This window comes from Rhamphochromis longiceps, linkage group LG15 (assembly GCF_057381845.1).
Source record: "Rhamphochromis longiceps isolate RC_006_pf linkage group LG15, R_longiceps_female_GT1.1, whole genome shotgun sequence".
Classification (NCBI taxonomy): domain Eukaryota; kingdom Metazoa; phylum Chordata; class Actinopteri; order Cichliformes; family Cichlidae; genus Rhamphochromis; species Rhamphochromis longiceps.
Window position 1 is genome coordinate 2,549,151 of NC_140571.1, and position 23,080 is coordinate 2,572,230.

The 23,080-nt window shown below is 41.4% G+C and overlaps 1 protein-coding gene across 7 annotated transcripts in view; it reads left to right on the forward strand.

The window, feature by feature from the left end:
- The window catches only part of cep128 (centrosomal protein 128), a 53,394-nt gene extending 32,149 nt beyond the window's left edge, over positions 1-21,245 (forward strand). For 2 of the 7 annotated variants that reach the window (XM_085383217.1, XM_085383220.1), the window contains 8 exons: positions 2,845-2,904; positions 4,845-5,037; positions 10,929-10,978; positions 12,422-12,445; positions 14,547-14,624; positions 16,194-16,307; positions 18,302-18,410; positions 19,102-21,241. In XM_085383217.1, coding sequence (XP_085239343.1) covers positions 2,845-2,904; positions 4,845-5,037; positions 10,929-10,978; positions 12,422-12,445; positions 14,547-14,624; positions 16,194-16,307; positions 18,302-18,410; positions 19,102-19,175 — 702 coding nt within the window. In that variant the 3' untranslated portion in view covers positions 19,176-21,241. Of the gene's footprint in view, positions 1-2,844; positions 2,905-4,844; positions 5,038-10,928; positions 10,979-11,077; positions 11,966-12,421; positions 12,446-14,546; positions 14,625-16,193; positions 16,308-18,301; positions 18,411-19,101 lie in introns of those variants that run through there. The other 5 variants (XM_085383216.1, XM_085383215.1, XM_085383221.1 and 2 more) reach the window with 4 other exon arrangements.
- Positions 21,246-23,080: the final 1,835 nt, after the last annotated feature.

Sequence of the window (23,080 nt, forward strand, 5' to 3'; positions counted from 1 at the left end):
TGGTTTTGAGTGGCAGCTTGAAAACGCTGCCTGACACCTGCGCGGTGACGACGTTGCTCGCCAAGGCGCAGGACAGAAAGGGTCCAAAAACTCCTGCTGTGTGTTTTCCATGTCTGTTGCTCATGTGTAAACACCTTGCCACAAGGGTGTACTTGAAAAAGGGTTCTGCTTTTGTCTACTTTGTTCATTGCTGTGTGTGAGTTCGTCCATGTGAATTCATGTTTGTTATATCTGCTGGCTTTCTTTTTTTTCCTCGGTAGGTGGCAGGAGGGGGTATGGTTTCACGTTGTTAGCAGGGTGGGTGGGTAAGTCTCTATAAACACGCTCAAAAAGCTATTTGAAAAGGTTTGTCAAGGAGAGTGGGGTGGGGTGGGGTTTTGTTTTGTTTTTTGGCTTTTTTTGTTTTTACCTTTATAAAATCCATTGGAGTGTGTTATCACTCTACCAGTCATGAAACGTCTAAAGAAATGTTTTTGTGCCATCAGAAGGCACAGGACGGCTTTTCTGTTTTGGATGAAGGGAAAACCCCAGTTTTCCAAAACGTGGTACTGCAGCTTTCACGGCCATTGGAGCCTAAAAAGCTTGTGATCATAATCTAAAACTATAGTTCCTGTTTTAAATGAATGGGCACTTATTGACAGAATGCATTTCCCTATTTTCACTGTCTGTGTGTGTGTGGGGGGCTGTTAGTAATTAATATGGTCATCTCAAGCACCGGCTCGGGCTATAAGCACAGAAGCCCCACCCCCTTGCTGTGAGACCCTCTGTTTGTATGGGCCAGCTAATCAGAGGAAGGAGAGGACAGCCATTTTTTTTCCGGGGAAACAAACAACAAACACTCTGGGAGGCAGCTCATTCTATAGACAGTGCTTATTTTTAAGGGAATATTATTGTATTATGTGTATATTCATTTTGTTTTCTTCTGTTTTTAAAATGCTTTTACTACTAACAAGTCTGTGAGTCTGCAGTAATAAAGGTAGCAATGGCAGCTGTTGAGAAATGATGACTCAAACATTATGTAGGAGTAAAAGGTATTTCAACATGATTAACTTTAACTTGTTCTAATATCATCCTATAGTATATTTGGCTACAAAGTTTTATTAGGATTCATTCAAAACGTTTTGAGCGATTGTGTTTATAAACAGATGACGTGCACACAAATGCTGCCAGAAACATCCTTAGCAGAGGTAAAAATGCATGTAAAGTTACTCTTAGTGCAGGCTAAAGGCTGCAGCTGGTGCAGGGATTTTAATACAGTTTTGTGAATGATTGTCTTAGGATGAATTGTGGAATGTACAGACTTTGAAATGTAGAAATTAAAAATAACAGTTGTTTTGTTTTATTAGTTTTTGTTTTTTGTTGCTATTTGTTTCCAAGGAAACAAAGGAATTGTAATTCCTTAAAAACAACAACAACTTAACACTATCTGTGAAGAAAGTAGCAGCAGCGCAATATTGATGAAACACAAGTGATAAATGTTGGCCGATACTGATGTTGAGCTGGTAATACCTTAATGGACTGTGTTAGCCTCAGTGAGCTCTTCATCTATTTGGCTTTTTTTAAGCTTTACTTTGATGACTTTTATAACCTGCAGCATCGGACTCTGTTTTATGTTTTATTTAATGCTAAATAGCAAAGGATGAAAGGCTAACCAAAGATGTCGAACACTGTAAACATGCTGCAGTGTTTATAACCGTACTAGAATACTGATGTTATCTTTTATCTTCAAGCACCACTGTGCTTAAGTACTAACCTTGTTTTTGCTCCCGATTAACCATCAGCAGAGACAGGAGAGACAAATCCCCCATTAACAGCCAAATAAGAAAAAGCAAAGTTGAATTTGGCGTGAACCTAAAGCGGCCACGAGGTTAAGAATTGTGTCACATGACCACATCATCTTTTGGTTCTCTGTCATGAGTGTGTTATTCTTCCTTTATGCGAGCTTACTCTCCATGCTAACAACACCAGTAGCTAACAAAAAAAAGGGGGGGGGGGGGGTTATGCATTGTGAAACATATCGCTGTGTTTGAAATGCAACCCCAGTGGCTATTAAAGACATATCGATCATATTCTATACATAGAAATGCAGAAACTTAAATGTGGCTCAGCACAGCCAAATCTAATTAGCATGCACATGAATTCACCACCTCATGTGTAACAAAGAGATAAAGAAGCATGAGAGGGATTATTAATCTTTGCTGACAACTCCACATGTGCAGCTGGCACATTTCAGCAGCTGCATAGCACTTGGCAGAGGTGTGCTCTCAACTGAGTGTCGTCTAGTTATGTGACTGCGTTTATCTGTGTCTATCTTTTTGCCTTAAGAGTGTGTGTGTGTGTGTGTGTGTGTGTGTGTGTGTGTGTGTGTGTGTGTGTGTGTGTGTGTGTGTGCGTGCGTGCGTGCGTGCGTGTGTGTGTGTGTGTGTGTGTGTGTCAGCAGTCATTAGGACTTGGCAGGCAGTCAGTTTGTATTGCTGATGCTGACAAGCTTGTCTGGGAAAGATTGGAACATACTCCCTGAGCTCGTTTTTATGACACGCACTAACTGTGTGTGTGTGTGTGTGTGTGTGTGTGTGTGTGTGTGTGTGTGTGTGTGTGTTGTGTCATAGCTGTTTAACATGCGCACGCCAATTTAAGTTGGCAGAGGCCCCTCTTCACTAAAGTTAAGAGTTTTGACAGGAGGCTGTTCGATCTGGTTCCTGTCCTCTTGTTTGTCCATCTGCATTTCGATTCACTTGCTGTCTATCCAACTTAACTTCGCCTTGTCCTACAGCATATACACGTAACAGCAACAGGAAAGTTTGCTTTTGTATTTATTTGCTTGTTTTTGTAATTTTCTAACAGGCAATTTCTCAGAGACCTGAACTGGTGAAGGACTCGCACCGCTGGCTGGCTGAGACTAAGGTTTGATTCAGCTTTTGTCCCTGGAGAGAACCATTCTTACACACACAAATAATACAGTCAAGACATAGTGAAGATTTTTGTTTTAACAAGGGATTATATACAATATTAACATAAGGGTTTGCCAGAGTTGGCTTAAAACTAATTTGCATCTGCAGTTCTTTGCCAGGTTACATGGCGAAGATCATAAACGTAAATTACAAAACAAACAAAGCGTCCGCACACCTATGAGAAAATAGACATCAGTGTTCATATTCTGTGAGTTTTTAAAGCTGGTGATAGAGCTGCAGTTCTTAATGAAAAAGAAAGCAGAGGGATGAAAACGTGCAGCGCAGTCTTAAGTTGAAGATAACCTTGTAGATTTGACAGATTCTGCTGTGCGAAAGTTTAAAAAATGAGGCGGTGGAGGAGCTGCCAGACCGTTTAAGATCTTTAATACCAAACACATCTCGGAAAATGATTTCATATTTTTCAGACTCATTAAATGACGTCTCGCCAGACTTTTTTGTCCAGTTTTTTTAAGGTTTTTTTTTATAAAGAGACTCCTGTGCTTTAGTGACTGTTTCCTCAGTTTGTCCCCAACATGCTAAACAACATGAAATATGAGCAAGATGGAAAGTGTGAGCAGCATGCAGTCAGAGGCAGCCTCTAGTTATCTGGCTTTACCTCATTTGACAGAAACGTGTGCATTTTCTTAATAAGTTGCTAAGAGTTCTGAACAACAATGGTTGAGTAGTTAAAACCTCAATTACCAAAACTGCACGAAGTCTTTCATGTCTGGATAAAACTGCTTTAAGCGATGCCAAAAATGTCTTCATGCCAGGAAAGCCCTCCACCATAGATGTGGAGATATATTTGTGCAAACATTTACTGTGGTAAAAACTTCTCAGAAAACTATGACGCTTCATTGTTGAACTATTTTGCTGTGCACCAATGTGTGCTTAGAGTTTGTAATAAATGTCAGTGTCATTCGAATGTCAATGAAAGTCAGATAAGAGTTGAGATTTACCAGGTTCCCCAACGATAGCTGTAAATTAAACTTCTCACAGACGTGCAGCCATATCTTGTTATCATCGGTGCTTTTATATCAGTTATCAGTTTCCATGATGTTCTCGCGGGGCTCATGCGACAGAGGAGATGCTCGCTGTCGTCCTCTGCCCTTTTAGCTGCCACCTGCCTTTCTCCGAGACAAATCAATCCCCGTTTATTGTTGTAAACTTTCAAAAGAAATGTGTAATTAAAGCTGTGGCTGTGATGCATGATACCGTGTTAAAATGTGTTTGCACAATTTGTAGTGTTTATCACTGTAATGGATCTCCTGTCAGAAATTCTCTCAGAGTAATGTGCATTTACAAGAGTAAAACGCTGGAGAACAAGGGAGGTAATTAGCTCCCTTGTTAAGAGTTTTTATGGTAGTATAATGTAGGTATGATTTACAGGCTTACAGTGCACAGTTGGAATAACAATTGAACCAGTCATTTGGCTCTGCTGTGGAAGCCTGTTGTAGGAAACAGTAAATTTACACTGCTGTGCTCATTTTGTGTGGTTTGGTTTTTTTTCTGACGTGACTTTACAACCTGGGTCTGGATTCAGCTAAAAGACAAAAATGAAAAAATAATAATGTTGAGATTTGAGCTGTAAACTGGCAGCTTAGACAGGAAAACGCCTTTGAAAGTAATGAAAAATTAAGTTGAAATGATTTGGCTGCACAGGGAAAATAAGGATCAGGAAGTTTTGTCCTCTTAATTAAACTCCTGCTCAGTGTCCTTTGCATTGATTGGCGTGCAGGATTCTATGTTAGAAAACCCAGAAAATCCCTTGTCATGTTCCAACTTGTGTATTAAATGTAGTGTGTCATGGTGGGGCCTGAGGCTGGCTGGCCTGATCCCCTCCACAGTTTTCAGACTAACTACAACAATGTTTGTATTTATTAAACCAACCAGACCAAGCTGCGCTGGCTGTGTGAGGAGGTGCGTGAGCGCGACACTAGAGAACAGCGCCTGAGGAGGCAACATCAGCAGACCAAGGATCAGTTGAAGGCCCTCAGGCAAAGCCGCGACTCAGAGCAGAGAGCTCTCCTGCAGCGCCTGGACCAACAGGAGAAGCTGATGCACTCTCTCAGCACTGAAAAGAAAGGTAGAATCTAATTGGAGAAACGCCTTCATGTTGATTTCACTCACACTCGGGATGCCCCTGCACAGCATCAGGCGACACAAATCACAGTCATTCTGCCTGTAAAGGCAGCTAGCAGCTGTTAGAGTGCACAGGATGAGAAGTCCTTTAGTTCTCCATGCTCTCAGCATTCACGAGGGTGAGAAGTTGTACTTATCACAGCCAGCTCTCCATGAAAGTCTCCTCTCTCTCTAATGGTTCCTTTTGATTAACACAGCTGTCAGACTCCAATCTCCCGTTTTCATCCTCTCACATTTACATGTAATCACACCATCATTAAGAAAGTCATTCAGTGCAGGCGTGTGACAGAAGTGTTTTTGTTGCTCACTGTTTGTTGTGTTTTGCTGTAATGGATGCTGGTGAAAATGACTGTGTGTGTGCCTGAATCATTGTTTTTTGTTTGTTACGATGGGTCTGACTGTTTGTAGTTGCAGATGTTTGAGAAAGAATCTTAATGGTTTGTGAACTTTGAGCCTCGCGTGGAAAGATGACTTGTTTTTCCCAATGTGAGCCCCATTTTTGACTGAATTTCTCTTAATGAGCTGTAACTGGTAGAGGAAGAGAAGCTTGTTTTCAGCGCTTCGTCTGAACAATACGGGGAAATGAACCTAATTTGTGTTCCATTACCAGAGATCTAAAAGACACAGGGGGACTGGAGACAGCTGGATAGCTGGCTATGGTCAAGGAGATGGAAACAGAGCTAGCTATCTGTTTACATTTTTCTTTTCTTTCGAGTAAAGTGATTGGACAATTCAGTTAATGATACACGCGCAAGATCATTTCGATCACCTTTGGAATCAGCTCCTCCCGTCTCTGGATCAGCAGTTTGAGTCTGCACTGCAGGCAGGAGCAGTGATGTGGTCTCTTTAGTAGTTAGAGCTAAGAGTAATCTTTTGTCACAGCAGCAGTATCTGAGTATTGAAGGTGTGGATTTTATTACCTCTGCTATAAACTCTTCTTCTCAGTAACGGCTGTAATTACATGGTGCATTTTGCAACTATATCCTCAACCATGCATTATGGTAAATACTAATTAATGAATATTCTCAAAGGGGGAGCTGTATTCTCGTGAGCTCTGAGAGCTGCTTGTTTTTATCTCAACACATTAGCCATTATTGCCAGCACTCAGCGGAGACATTGTGTGGTGTACAGGATTTGTGTCAGATTGCGGTTGCGGTTTGTGTATTTTTCCTAAGACCTTTCATCACTTGTGCAGTGCTCCCTGTTGGCCCTTTCCCTTAAAAACAGGTCTGCAGTGTATGTGTGGAAACAGCTGTTCTAGTATTACAGCTCCTCCTGCAGCTGAGACGGGCTGGACGTGTCGGTCAGCGGAGACACTGAGCTGTGAAAACGTAGCGTCTGTCAGTTACATGTTTCAGATCATCAAACCAGTTTTTAGATTAGTAAAGAGAAGTCGAGTAAATACGATGATTTTGACCGCATGGCATTAAAAACTGTGTAATTCTGTTAAATTAAAACCACAGAATCTCATATTTCATGGCTTTTCCTAAAATGGGCTTATTGGTAAAGTACTGAAATTTGGGGTGTGTGGGGGTAAAAAAAATATGAACTTAGAACAACCAAAGACGCTGCTGTGAAATTACCAATTACCTAACATTAGGGCTGCTCAATTAATCGAATTTTAATCACGATTACGATCTGGGCTTTCAACGATCATTAAAAATGACTGAGCCGATTATTAGCCCCTCCCTAATTTATCCGCGACACCTTAAAGGCCGGTCCGTGAAAATATTGTCGGGCATAAACCGTCTTGGCGCAAAAAAGGTTGGAGACCGCTGATTAAGAGGACCCGAGGGAAGCTCGGAAAGCTAAGCAGAAGTTATTTGGAGAGTGACTGCCGTTGGTTGAAAAGAGAGTTTAAAAAAAAACTTCAGTGGTGTTGCACACTATTTTATATTATTTTTTTAAAGTCATTGTTAACCCTTTAAAGCCGGTCAGAGCAGCACGCTCCGTTTTGCGTAACTATTTTTAAATCCCTGTAGAACCTGAACCGTGTAAGCTAGCGCAATAATTTGTTTTGCATATGAAACCGGAGGAGTTGTACTTACATCTTATGCCATCAGCTTGTCCTCGGTCACGGTTTCCTTCCACATATAGCTTTGCAAAAATTGCATAAAAAGCGCTTGCAGGAACAAAAACATAATATTCCAGAAACACGCTTTGCCGATCCATCAGCTGTTCGTAACACTTCCCACAGTGAAATGATGCACCTGCTGTTTTCTTTGCAAATTTGCATCATAGGATTGTTTTTTGTTTTTCCTGCAGTATATAAAAATTGCTGTATCTCCAAAATAAAACTATGAAGACACTCAAAATAAATTTCCTGTTGTTGTAAACTTTTTTTTGCAACTTTATTGTATTTAAAGTTTTGAGGGATAAACCTCTTAAATTTCTCCAAGTAGAAATATATGTAAACAAAACAAAAGCGATTTTCAATTTTTTTTGTAGTTTATTGCACTTTTTTGCAATTTATGTAATTACTATGCACTTAATGCATACATATTATTAAAATATGGGCTATAACAGTTGCATAGCAAATTGAAATGCTCCCACAAATGGCACTACAGCATGTAAAAAAATAATATAAGCTCTGGTGGACTTGGTTCTATAGTAGGTCTTAAAGGGTTAAATAAATATCGTCAAATAATCGTGATCTCAATTTCAGTGAAAATAATCGTGATTATCATTTTTGCCATAATCGAGCACACATTTTTTAAACTTTAAGGCTTCCAAAATTATCTGGATGTGATTCATAAATATGTAACTACAGTGGCTAAATATAAATAAAATAAATAAATCCAGATCAGAGCAGCTGATCGAGGTGACGAGGTCGCGGGGTGTGGTCGCAGGTTTGGTGATCAGAGGCAGACGTGAACTAGATGATAAACTTTGACTCTTCTACTTTTAGAGTACCGTATTTCCCGGACTACAAAGCGCACCTGAATATTAGCCGCACAAGCTAAAATCAGGGGAAAATCCTGTTTTGTACATACATTAGCCGCACCTGACCAAAAGCCGCAGGTGTTTCAATATTGACTTATCATATGTAAGAGAATATGCACAAAGCGAATTGTCAGGAAAGAGATGGCTGTTTGGAGACACACCCCTTTTATTAATATTTTGAAAATCAAGTTATGGGTACATATTTGCACATGTGCTGTGCTTCATAAATGAGTAACAAATGTAGTACATAACAGTAACCTACAGCACACCAGAAAAATAGATTCAGACTACCTTTTAGGCTCAGGTGCAGTGACACGGCTTTAACAAGAAGAAAAGTCAGTCATTCACCACCATCTTTCTCTTCTTCCTGCACACTAAAACCACCAAAGTCCTCTTCTCCAGTGTCGGAAACGAACAGGCTCAGGATGGCTTCGTCATCCACTCTCAGCTTCTTTCCTTCGTTGTCACTTTCAAAACCAAAGATAATCCTCATTGTCATTGTCAGTGTCGGAGTCGAACACCCTCTGAAGGGCCGTGGTGGTGTCCTCCTCTTCATCATGCAGCAGTCCAGCCCTTCGAAATCCGTTGGTGATCGTGGATGTTTGCGCACTTTTCCACGCTGTCAGAATCCACCGGTGGAGTTGAGCACAACTTGCTTTTCGCAAGTTTATCGCCGCTCATCATCCAGCTGAACGCGTAGCGCTACTTTGAAGTTTGTTTTTCGCGCTACTTCGTATGGCACTACGTTGCCTGGCGGATGGACATGTGACCAACATACCACTCTTGAACCCCGATCCTTCCGCCAGGCAACGTAGTGCCGTACAACAGCGGAACAAACAAAACAAATCGTCTTACGATATCACAAAAATCATGGAAAATCCATAGAAAAGCCGCACCTGACTAAAAGCCGCAGGGTTCAAAGCTTGTGCAAAAAGTAGCGGCTTATAGCCCGACAATTACGGTAATTAATAAAAAATATGTTTCTTACATTTTTGTGGGTAACTGTGAGGTCAGATTTAAAAAGGAGGCAATCAGCTGTTCAGTCGTTGTCACAGTGTTTATTGTAGCTCAGCTACAAAACGTGTAGCTGCGCTACATCCAGAATAAACTTAACTCTTCATAATGTTCTTTCTCTGTAATACTTCAATTATTTGCTAGTTATTCTGTATACTTATTATCACTTATTAGTTAATTGTTTTGCCCTGTTTAACTTTACAATCTGTAATGAAATTATCAAAATCATTTATAAAACTAATGAAAACCCTCAAAATGTTATTTTAATACTCGTTTTGTTGAATCTTAAATTTAATTTCAATCTTAAATTTCAATAATTAGAAGGAAATTAGTAACTGAACTTCTTCAAGAAATGATTTATTTGCCATTAGTGCTGTGGTAGGATGGAGTCAAAATTAGCCCTCCTGGTGCTTCTTATGAGTTAGGGTATAATGGCAGTTCTAGTGTCAGGGGAAGCTATTCAGACCAAGCTGGATCTGTGTGAAAATGTAATCGCCCCATAAACCTAATAACTGGTTAACTCGCGATAAGTGGCAATGAGTCTTTGAGATCACTGTGGAGGAATTTAGTCCGCTCTCCTTAGCAGAATAGTTTGAATTCAGCCACATTGGAGGGTTTCCCAGAATGAACGGCATCCCCATCAGAATGAAGTCCAGACTTTGACTAGTGTGCTCCACTTGTGGATTATTGTCCTGCTGAATAATCCAATCAATCTTTAGGGCATTAAAACTACCTGGATTTTCTGGTGGTGAGCAGAATTCATGTTTCCATCGATTACAGCAAATCATCCAGGTCCTGAAGCTGCAAAGCAGCCCCAGAGCATCACACTACCACCACCATGTTTCACTGTTGCTATGATGTTCTATGCTACTTACACTTATGCTACATACCTTTTAGAAAATACAGCTTTTGTTTTGTCAGTCTTCAGAATCAAGATGAGCGACATAAGCAGTTTGTCCCTCATTTACCTGTCGGGGTAAAAATAATCCATCAGCACTGCACAGCACCGAGCTGTGTTTGGATTAGGGTTCATCACATGGCCAGAATGCAATCAGTATAAAACAAATCATCTTTTCTTGTGTTCTTGGAGGTTAAATGTCAGGAAATCACTTCACCATTTAAAAAAGAAATGATATTTTTTATTATTAACTAAAACCCCAAGCAGGCTTGTGTTTGAAACAACAGTCAAAAGGCAAAATATAGTAAGTGAGCAGCTCGTGAATGACAACAGCATCCTGTTACACTTAAACTGCAAAATGATGCAATTAGTAATAGTTGTTTCATCAAGAAGCTGTATTGGTTTCAGATATTAAAAACATCCAGCACCTGCACAGGTGGACCAGGCATCACAATAGAAGCTAGTATTATTTGGCCTGGCCTTACACAGCTCATATGGACCCTCAAGGTGGTGTCGGAGAGGCGGATGCTGTCCAAGATAAAGACAATGTTGGATAACACCTCCCACCCACTCCATGACATGTTGGTCAGTCACAGGAGCTCGTTCAGTGAGAGACTGAGATTACCGAAAAGCACCACTGAACGACACAGGAAATCATTCCTGCCTGTGGCCATCTCCCTGTACAACGCATCCACTTAACACACTGTTTGCTGCTACAGCTACACATGTTTCTTTTCCAACTATTTATTTATAAGTGACTTATGTATGTATGTATGTATATATATGTATATATTGTACTATTCTTAGTTAGCGTATTGTCTGTCTTGTCTTAATGTTGGTTTAAAATGGAGCACTGTAACAAAAAATAATTTCCCCCAGGGATCAATAAAGTATTCTGATTCTGATTCTGATTACTGTGACATCTGACAACTCGCTCCATCAACTGCACCATCTCTTCTTACACACTGATGTCATTCCAGAGCTGCTGGAGAGAAGTCGCAAGAAAGAGGATGAAATGAGAAGCCTTCAGGTTAGTGTAAAATATATATAATATGGTTAGTTTGTGTTTAAGTTGGCAAAGTGCTGTGCAGAAGTCTTGAGCCACCCATCATTTCTCTTAACTTTACAGGGAAAATGTGGAATAGGTGCAGAGACCCATTGGAACATATGCAAACATACATGGAAATGCAGCAATAAGACAAACTGAGTTTGTACGATTCTACATGCTTGAAAGTCGGTCAGTATTTTGGTGTGACCATCTTTATTCTTCAGCACAGCCTGAACTCGCTTATCATTTATTTAAGTCGTCTTCAGGAACACAGTGTTTTGCTATTACGATATGCTTTTACTGAATAGGCAGTGTGTCTGGGGATCATTGTCATGCTGGAAAATGAAGCCATTACAAACTATTGCTAAAGAAGTCTTAATTAAAAATAGATAAAAACAATTTTAAAATAAAGTATGGCTCCTTGGAAGCTAAATATAAAGAAATTAATTGGAGACTCAAGATTTTTGCACAGTGCTGTATGTCTGGGTTTTGGTCATCTGAGCTCTCTGAGGGTGTGTTACAAACATTACTTCACAGCTGTAGGCCTGACAGACTCCTTGCTGCCGAGCTTGGACAAGAAGCTAATTACTGCGGACAAGATGGCTCGGAGTTTAAAAGCCACTCGAGGCCTTGTTTCTGTCTTTCAATACTGCAGCAGCTACACTTGGCAGGACACCAACCCACCTAGTCTCAAGTGGACTGGTCCTTTATTCACTATTAAACAGCAAGAAACACATGCACACACACAGGCAGCGAACCGTCTGAGAAGAGACCGTCTAGCTCTGTGTGACTGTGCACGGAGTCTGCGGGCTCATCTGTGGCTGCATAATGGCACCTGCCAGAGCTTGTGCACTGTTTTAGACACCACCGAGCTTTTAATTATGAAGGATGAGGAGACAGAGATGTAAAAAGAAAAGACGGTGTGAAGGACGTAGAGTTTAAAAAAAATGTTGGGGGTGGGCTGAGGCGGGAAAAAAGTCCCCCTGTTAGAAACCATCAACACATTACAGGCACAGGGGGAGAAGCAGTCGGTTGGAGGGAAGAGCAGGTGTGTGTTTGAGTGGCAGATAAGAGGCATAGCATCACTTATGCATCGTTAGAGAGGGAACATCAGTCAGGAGCTGGATGAGCGGCGAGAGCGGTTTGTCTTTGTGCGAGTGTGTCGGTGTGTGTGATAAGAAGTCTGTTGTGTGCTACAGACTCTCCCTAGCCCCTGCATTTCATTCCCTTGTTACCCGTTTGTTGGAGCACACTATTTCTCTCTTTTGTCAATTTGTTCCTCCTACACACGCTAACACAAACACGTGGTTTCTCTCTGCTCAGCCACCATTTTGAGCCGTTCCCCGGACTCACTGTCTGCATTTATATGCATTTAAAGACCAGTGCTACAGTTCAGTAATGTTACTGTGTTTGTGTTTTCTTTAGGACCGTGTTTTGGATCTGGAGCTGGTAAGATGTGATGTTTTACATCATTTTTCTGTTATTTTTATTATTATTTTTTCCCAGGTTTTCAGCTGTATTTGGCTCAGCCGTGTAGGCAGGTTCACCTAAGGCTGTGTTTGCCCAGCAGCCCATAGAGGCTAACACAGAAAATGATTTCTTTAGTCAAGGCTCAGAGCTCTGTTAATCATCATCACTCTTTCTGATGAGGTTAAGAACCAGGCTGCACTGACAATGCAGCATCGACCTCACCATCCGAACGGTTAACGTCTACCACTAACATCTCTAATAAGCTATTACGTGTCAGCCAGAAATTAATTAGCACCACTGAAAGAGTGTATTGACCCAATCGCTTATTACTCTCTTTAAAAAAATAAATAAACGAAGCCACCCAAGCCACGCTGTCCATCCATCACTATTATGCAGCATGCTTGTCTACTTCAGGCTTCAATTAGCTGTTACAAGAAAGAAGGAAGAAATAGCCGGACCGCCAACATCATTTTTGCTTACTGCAATCACAAAGTGGCAGGACACATCGACCCATCTGTCACCAGCCTGGGAAATGGGGACCATCAAGTAAATCTTACTTGTATGTCAGCGTGCCATTCAGCGTAGCAATCAGTGTGACGCCTTGTAACAGCCAGCTCTTTTGATGCTTAAATGCTCCATCTGAATGTGAACAAAAGGCTATTGAAGGTACAGTGAAGAGATGAATAGAAGGGCGTGCAGCTAGAGTAGTACTTAATTAAAGATGGTGCTGAGTGTGTTGTAACAAGTCCTCAATTAGCTTTTGAATTGACCAAGCAGTATGACATCATGTCTGTTTAAAGGTACAGTCAGTAACTTTTTGAGGTTCTTTTACAGGAAAAAGAAGGTTACTGTACTCATAAATATCCATAAAATTGTGTGTAATTAATCTTCTAACAAACTGATTTCATCTCAGAAACTTATAATGAATCTATTAAAAACACAGAGGGGTTGCAGTTTGTGGATGCCATCACGTTCCTCCACCATATTTGAGTACGGTGCCCAGGAAGGACGTCTCCCTTTCAACTGATGGTGTCGCTGGTTACATACGCACCAAAGGCAGAGGAAACGCTGTGTGCCATGGAGGGACATTTGATTTCATACCTTCACCTTCATACTCTGAACTCTCATATATTTTTAATGCCACTGTGCTTTTGTTTTTGTTGCCAATAAATTGTTAGAAAGCATCGTTTCATGTAGAATGGGCACAATATGGCACAGCTCAGCTCCACACGTTGTGCAGAGATTTAGGCGTCACACACTGTTCAGGATGTAGATAGATTATTGGCTTTTTTTGATGCTGTCTGCCACGTGTCACTGCCACTGGTATCTGGATCATAAATGCATTTACAAAACAACTTTGGACTGATGTATGCACAGTCAGAATTCAGGTTAATTTTGTATGCAGTGTCTGCTACTCCACATTCAGTACTGTCATGTGGGAGGGTATAAATAATACATAAATGTGCTGCTAACAGTATCAGCCACGGACCCTTGTTGTTTAGCCAGTACATCCATTATGTGTGCAAATACAAAGGCGTCAGTCGACTCTGCAGAGCAGTTAAACCCACGAACATCCAGCTGCGCAACCTTCATCGGTGATTATCGTTTAAGATGAACCTCGACTCGGAGCGACGTCTCATTTCACTCTTATTTCATCGACTTTTCCTTCCTCGCTGTTGTTCTTTGATCTTTTTTGTTGGCTGTAAGTGGGAAGTGCTGACGAACGAGGAAAACGTGGCGAGGGAAAAGGAGAGGCAATTAATGGAATTGGGAAGTGGCCCCAATATTATTAATCATTAAATCTCCACGTGTTGTTTTGGTTTTGTAGCATGTGTGTCTACGTGTTTATGATTTTTGGGGTTCCTCGTTGTGTTATTGGATTTACTGACATCTGCGTCGGGATCACTTGGATAACTTGTAATTATGATGTTAAAAACACAGATGCTGTTTTCAGTTCTGACAGTTTTCAGTATCTTCCATTTACATTTGTTAAATATTCGTGTGTGTGTGTGTGTGTGTGTGTGTGTGTGTGTGTGTGTGTGTGTGTGTGTGTGTGTGTGTGTGTTTTCTTTTTTTTAAGAATACAAGAGTAGCCCTGGATCACTTGGAGTCTATTCCAGAAAAACAGCTTCTTATGGAGAACTTCAGAGATTTGGAGGTGGGGATCACATATAATCTAGATTACTTCTTTTATTTGACTGTTAATGAACGCGCAAAAATTAACCGAGTAACTGCACAATTAGCTCTGAGTCACATATAAGAGGATTAAATCCTATAATTATGGATTATTAATTGCAAAACTATGGAATTAATGCTTTACTAACTTTACCACTGCACAACTGATTAGCAGGCAAACGTAATGGACAAAACACAAGAGCCAGTTAAACTTTCAATCATCGTAACATAAGGAGGATTCCCTCACTAAGCTGCTGCAGCAAGACAGTCAAAATGCCACAAAATCACATGAAAAAGTTCTGTCTGCATCTCCCTATTGTCAAACTCTAGCACTAACCTAAATGGCCTGATCATCATTTTCAATATAATGACAGATGTTTATCAGCGAAGGTCCTCTTAGTCCTTTGTCAGTCTCAAGTTCCTGACACATACAGTGAAGCATTGAAACAGCTGGAGGAGGCTCAGCACCGGGCAGATGTGACTAATTGCATCTTCCATGGTTAAAGCTCCGCATCATGAAGCAGCATGACTCAGCAGAATCATCACTGCTAAGTTTATTGTCAGAGGCCTCAAAGTATTTTATTCCTTTGCTCAGCTGTCGAAGATAAGCTTAGCTGTTGCTAATCTGTTTGCTAATGCACAAAACAAGCAAAGACCAGGACTGCCAAAGGAACCAATTGGGGCAGTGGTGATGTGATGTCCAGAACAATGTCTCAAACAAATGAAGCTAACTAAATTTTTAAGAAACACTTTAATAGTGTAAAAATAAATTAAAACCAGTACAAAGAGCAGGATCACATCCATGTGAAGCTAAAACGAGCACCAAACTGTGAGTCAGCCCAACGGAGCCGTTGGTTTCAGGTCAGACTGTGCTGAGAGCAGAGAGCAGAAAAAGACTTCAGTAAGTAAATGAAGAATTGAGCCTCAGCAGGTTGCTTCACTCAGCAGCATAACAACAGCTTAACTGCATCTGTGTGAGTGACTCAGTCTAACCTGGCAGACACACAGCCTGTTATGTCATGTTGACTCCATGCACACCAATGCCAATGTGCGTTATACTAGATTTTAGCTAAATAATTAATGGTTAGTTTATTGATTTTGCTTATTTGGGCTTTTATTATTGATAGGGAGGTAATCTACATGTTAAATTCTTTCTGTTATTCTCATTGCTGATCAGTAGTCAGTGTAAATCTATTTGATAAGTCCAGAGCTCTAACTAAACCTCAAATAACGAAATATTTGTCTTGTTTCACAATCACGCCCACCTATGTGTAGTGCTGTCACATCCAGGTATTGTGTAGTTTGCTGAGTCCTGCAACACTTGTGTGTGAGTGTAATGGACTGCCAGGCTCCAATTTACTGTTATAGGAAGCACTCGTGAATTCAAAAGATTAGCTTGTGCACTTTGACACCACTACTATTTATTCAGTTGTTCTCTGACTAATTAACCCAAAAAGAAAAACTGTTTAAGATTGTTTAGATTCTTTTCTTTTCTGCCTGTTTAGAAATAGTCGCACAATCTGATGACACAGCTTCTGTCTTGTGTGTTCAGGACTCACAGCAGCAGAGGGAGATGGTAGAGGAGCGCCACGCCAAATACAAAGAGATCGTCTGGGACCTGCAGCACCAGCTGGATGAGTCCAAACGCAGGATCCAAGAGTACAGAGTATGTTAGACACATGGTTGCAGTACCTTGATGCCTAGCAAGAGACGATACTTTAGAACAACAACCTACACTTTTTCTATTTCAGTCACTAATTGCGGCGCTTTGTTCAAACAGCAGCTGTTTGGATAAGGATAGCCTGACTTTGAGAGTCGGTTATGAGTCTGGCTCACCCACACAGATGCCGGTGTGTGCACTGCACCTCATTTGCAGCTCGTTTGAATAAATGAATAAATTCGCACAGTGGTAACATAGCATGGATGGACAGAGCGGGACAGGCTCTGGGGGTGCCACTAATGTACCCCCCCCCAAAAGACAAAAACAAAACCCCAACTTGAATTTGCCACTCACTGTTAATTGCTACTGTCATCCTCTCTGTTATAAAGCAGCCGAGGGAGTCATCAAGACATCGTCGTTGACAGCTGATTGCCATCAGCAGTTTACAGCCTCCCCTAAACAGCCATACAGTCACTTTTTAAATGGCTTTAATCTGCCAGATTACCCCATTGGTTTGCCAAATGACTCCTGCGTTGAGTGATAAGTGGCGATTGCATTAGCTTAATAGCTGCTGCCCACTCGGGGTTTGTTTAAGGAAAAAGGATGGATGAATGTCTTTATAAGACTTCCATCTTAAACAGAGGCAGCAGTGCTTACAAACAGCTTCCACATCACGTTTAGCTGAGGCTCTCGGACTTTTCTGCTCAGATTATCTCTTTGGTCCGCCGCTGCTCTGGCCTCGTAGGACATCTGGAAAGTTAGTGATCCATATCCTGAGGATAAAAGACAACAAGCGCTCCGTGTCATACTTTAAGCAGCCGCTGCACCTTTGTGGACCTTGCAAAAGAACCACAGAATATTAAGGGATTTTTTCAAACTGCACACCAGCGTTTTTGGAGACCTGTAAACTTGCAAGTGTGGCAGCACAGGTACACAGCATTCAGCCACAATATTAAAAACACCTGCTTTCCTCCTGCCTCCTAAACAGCCTCTGACATTTGTGGTGTCTGGCACTGGGACGTTGGCAGTGGATCTTTCGGGCTGGGATGTTTTGTGGATCAGGTTTGTTCCAGTAGATGCTGGTATGCCCAAGACTCTGATTTGTATTACTCGAGCTGTTTCTGAGCAGTTTTTCTTTTTGCAAAATGATGGAGGGAAGCCCTCTGTGCGTCAGTGCCTTGAGGCGGTGCAGGTGGGGTGGTCTCTGTTGTCTGCAGGAGTGATCAAGTAGGTGGCCAGGTTTTAATGTTATGACTTTTTGGCGTATACTTACTGGAAAGACTGAGATTGCTTATCATTTTGTCGAGCATTTTTGATATGCATACAGGTATTTTGGGGACCCAGACAGCAGCCCCTTTCCTTTAGCGTGGTGCATTTGTCTGCCTTGTTCCCTTCCGTGAGCCCAGACTCATTCAGATGGTTTATTTTAGCTATAATAAAATGGCCTGGCGTGCATAATCTAAGAATCCTGCACAGCACACTTCACTGTCCATGTTGATCATTGCATGGCGTAAAGGAAATTTTACATTATTGTTAAATTAAGCACACTCATAATGTCTCACCAGCTTCTTGATGGATTGTCCGTTCGTTCAGTTCACCGGCTTTTTGCATCTTCACATCACGAACACTCCAGATCAGCAAACTGCCGTCTGAGGCTCAGTGATAATAGAAATGCATCGGCAGCACAGACCGTAGCCTCCAAAACAACCATACAGCTGATTCGACATCTTTCTAAGACAGTTTCAATAAAAACTGGAGTTTATCTCCTTCACGGAGGCTGGATTTATAGCAGGACGGCTGCATTAGATTATCTTTATCCAGCTGTATCATAACCTGACAGCAGAGTGTATGCACCGATGCCATCCTCAGGCTCACTACGACTATAAATCTCTTGAAGGTTTCTTTCTCCTTCCACCCAAAGAGCTGTTGTGTGTGTTTGGTTGTTTTTTGTAAATCTGGTGTGTAGCCTACATTCTCGTTACCATGTCCTCCTCTTCCAGCACGAGAAGTTGGATGCCACTTCCAGGAGCCTCAAACTGGCTGCTCTTTCTTCCACTATCAAAGGCTCCAGCACGTTCCTTAGCAGCTCGCTGAGATCTGACACACTGTGTGAGTACGGAGCAGCTCTGACAGCCTTTCTGTTCTATGCTTTGATGGGAGTCGTGTATTTCCTGCATCTCTGTATTGCTGATCATTTGAAAATATACAGTACGGCGGTATTTTGGAGTAAAATTATTGTCAAAGTATTCTTATTTTTCTAAATAACTGCATCCAGACTGTAGTGAAAAGGATGTTTCGGTGTTTCTGATCTGCATTCATTTCAGTATAACGCTCACCAATAACCCAAATTTCACCATGTTACATTCAGGGCACAGTCTCGCTTTCATTTAGTATGTAAACATGGCAGCCGGCGCTGAAACTTTCCATCAGTGCTCTGGAAATGAGTCTGCCTGTATCACTGCCAGTGGCTCCCAGCCAAAATCACTTGTAGCACTTTCCTAAGCCGCTTACAAATATTTGGCTCAGCGCGAGAGGAGCGTACTTTCTGTGGCTTTGTGTCCATTTTACCTCCGAGATTTATGGAGGCCAAAACATGTTCGTGGCTGTTTAACACTGGTGTTAATATACAGAGTAATTCCCACACATAGTTGCGACTTCCTCGGCTGTAGCAGGTAGTGCAAATCATATTTTATGCGCCTTGTTAGTGAGAAATGTCTTGTTCACAAATGTCGCGCTGTGATTGGTTAGTAAATGAAGCAGGACTGTAACTGTGTATCCTTTCTTCTCTCCTCTGCCACAGCGCCTCTCAAACACTTGACCACTTCAGACCTGGACGACTCCAGAGTCGACGGGGCCAAACCTCTCGCAGATTAGTTCAACCTTTAGCAAACCTTTATCCATCTCTACAAACACACACACCGACTCTACCTGCTGGTGCTCATCCGGAGCGAAACGTAGTGAGAGGCCTTGCACTCGACGCTAATCCTCCACGACTACCTCAGCCAGGCAGTCGGCGAATGTGCTCGGGACCGAGACTGTGACGTTTTATTAAAGCAGAACTTTAAGAAACACTTTAAAACATGAGCTAAATATCTGCACGCTGTAAAGAGTTTAACTGTTATTTATAATCATGAATGTATTTCAAAGCAAAACGGTTTCACTGTTCCACGTTCTTGTCTTGTTCTAGATGTGGTTAAATGTCTGTTCTGCTCTTATCATCATGTGTTTCTGCTAAAAGACAAACTCCATAAATGAACTCGTGGTGCCTTCTGAACAATATGCAGTTTTTTAAAACTAGCGCAATGTGACAAATGTTTTTGTGTGTGCGTTTCCATCCAACTCTTGATGAATGAGAAACTCTTTCTATGTTTTGTATACTGCAGTATTTATATTTGTAAGAAAGAAGGAAATGAGCACAGTTAGATGGTTATTTTGTCATGAAATATGAAGGAAGTGTATGCACTGTGAATAAATCTGCATGGAGCTAAATGTCTAGTTTTCTATGCACACTTGATGTCCCCTTCATTTCAGACTGAAGTGTTTGCTTTGCAGCAGCTGAGAGACTCCAGCTACTCCCAGCGGTATCTTTTGCTTTCAGCTGAAATCCTTCAGAGGGACAACCTAAAGCCACACACGAGAGGAACGTCCTTTTAATTTACTGCTCGGCTGTTAAGGCAGAAATACAGTCCCCGGTGCGTGAATATTAAAAAATGTTTACATAATCTTTGTTTGGACATTCTGTGTTTGCACGGGTTGGTTGTGTACAGCATAAAACCAGATGTCACTGGATTCTGGCAGAGCAGGGAAGCTCAAACTGATGCAAAGGTCAAAGATTCCTCCGTATATAAGTAAATACATTAAATACTGTTACTTTTTTTTTCATCACTACTGATTTAATAAAAAATTGCAAATACAAAAGACATGTTTTATCGGCCTGTCACACTTCTGCCATTATCTGCCTGTATTATGTCATTTATTCCTCTCAGCCTTAATAAAACATGCTATTAACGTGTGTTTGTTTTCTGTTGCAGTGATGGCTGTAACTTTATGAGAAATGCAAAAAAAGTTTGAAATGATCAGAGTAAACATTTAACATTAATCACCTGCAACTCAACACCTCAAAGACTAAGGAACTGGTTGTGGACTTCGGGAGGTCCAGAGAAGGTCCACTGCCGGTTCAGATAGAGGGGGAGGAGGTGGAGGTGGTCACCACATACAAGTACCTCGGGCTGTGGGTGGACAATAAACTGGACTGGTCATGCAACACAGAGCACCTGTATAAAAAAGCCCAAAGCCGACTGTACTTCCTCAGGAGGCTGAGGTCTTTTAACATCTGCAGGAAGCTCCTGAGGATGTTTTACCAGTCGGTGGTTGCTGGAGTACTTTTCTATGCTGTGGTGTGCTGGGGGAGCAGCACAGCAAAGAGGGACTCATGCAGGCTGGAGAAACTGATCAGGAGGGCTAGCTCTGTGGTCGGCATGAAGCTGGACACTCTGGTGACAGTGGCAGAGAAAAGGACATTAAAGAAACTGATGGACATTATGAACAATGCTGGGCATCCTCTGCACACGGCCATAAACAATCAGAAGAGTCTGTTCAGTGACAGGTTGCTTCTCCCCAAGACAAGAACTAACAGACTTAAAAACTCCTTTGTCCCACACGCCATCAAACTGTTTAACTCCTCTCTGGAGGGGAGAGGGAGGGGAAACAGGAGGACAAAGGAGGGGGGAACAACTAAGCTGTAGTGCCTCTGCACCTCACTGTACAATACCTTGTGCAATACTTTTTGTAAATAGTCAACAGTGCAATAGACTCAATACTTGAAATGTGCAATTCACTTGTATTTTTATTTTTTATTCCTATTTATTCTATTTATCCCCTTTGTATATTTTATTTATATTTGTCTCTGTATTTATATATGTGTGTGTGTGTGTGTGTGTGTGTGTGTGTGTGTGTGTGTGTGTGTGTGTGTGTGTGTGTGTATATATATATATATATAACAATTCTGTAGCTGTAACTTCGGTCGTTGCTGTGCTTTTTGGAAGTCGAATTTCCCAGAGGAACCCACCCGAGGGATTAATAAAGTTCTATCTTATCTTATCTTATCTTATCTTATCTTATCTTATCTTATCATACAGTGTAGTATGAATAAGACTGTGGATAAGAAGGACTTAACAGAAGACGTCAAACTTAAGAAGGAAAGCACTGTAGTCTATTGATGTACCCACTTACAAACAGCCTTTACCCTGCCTGTATATTTAGGATAAGGCAGCATGGTGATGTGGTGGTTACGCCTCACAGGAAGAAGGTCATGAGTTTGAATCTACCAGCTCGCCACGGCTTTTCTCTGTGGAGTTTGCTTGTTCCCTGTGTGGCTGTCTGAGCTCTGTCTGGGAACTCTGGCTTCTTCCAGTCCAAAGGTGTGCAGTTAGTAGGGTCAGGTTAGCTGTTGATTCCAAACTGGCCCTTGGTGTGAATGAGAGTACAAATGGTTGTTCACCTCTCTGTGTTAGCCCTGCAACAGGCTGTGCCCGGCCTCTGACCTGTGACAAAATACTGAAACTTTAAAGTAAGACACAGGTTGAGAAGAAAAAAGGAGTTCTAAACAAGGTTATTATAGTTTACTGTGTTTATATTGTAATACTTGTACTAACTGAAATTAAACCGAATTAAAAACAAAAAGTCAAAATGAAATAAAAGCAACCTTTAGCTACAACCACAGTATAACAGAGTGGTGTAGCCACTGCAACGTCAGCGTTGGTTTGTGAAGTGTCAAGCTGAGAACAATGAACTCATCAGTGAAGTGCAGACATGAGACCTGCAGGACTGTTTCCCCATTCACTCCTTTTTGCAGGAGTCAAGAATACAGGCTTAACTTTCAGTCCTGGAAGCTATTTCCATCTTTTATATACAGTTTGTGGCTGGAAAAATGGCATCAAGTTGATTTCTTGTTCACTGGTATCAAATGCTAAATTTTATTTATTCATTCATTTATTTTTGTTTGGTAACTCCACTTTCCCAAAACACTGAAACTCCTGAGCTTATTATACGGTGGCCCTGAGAGGCCAAACGGACTGCAACCTAATAAAACACCAGCAATAATAAAAACGCAAAACACAACAGAAATAGGAAAAAACACAGGGGAAGTGTTTCTGGGGAGACAATAACCCGACCAGTGTTGCGAACTCCTCAGTAAGGAAGATCGCTATTGGCTGTCCTAAAAGTCGCTAAATGACGTCATAACCTAATTTGCATAATTGGTCATGCTAATATAATTGTAACCTACGCTGTTGGAGAGAGAAATAACATCGTGGAAAAGACAAAGAGAGCAAAAAACATCCTAAATGCATTTAGAATTTATTTAGAACTACAAATTAAATTTATTTTAGCAATTATTGTTTTTTTAATGTCACAATTCCAACCCTGCTCCTTTATCCGGGCTTCGACCGGCAAAAGTGACCCGAAATAGGCGCTCTGGTGGAGTTACTTTGTGTGTGTGTGTGTTTATAAGTAGTTTTAAACCACAAAACAGCATAAGAGTAAAAGAAGAACTGACTGCGTTACAGTCAGTGCGGAGCGGCGGCTTCGCTCATACGCGACTCATTTGCAGTTTGGACGTATAGGTGTGAACATCTCCTGCAGCGGGGGGAGGACTGTCCTCCGCCCGTGAGCGCTTTAGCACGGGTGAGGTGCCCACGGCAGCACCGCTGCTTGTTGAGAGTAAGAGCAACACGCTCTTTCACGTCAAAAAGTCGTCATAAATAAGTCTCCAATAACAA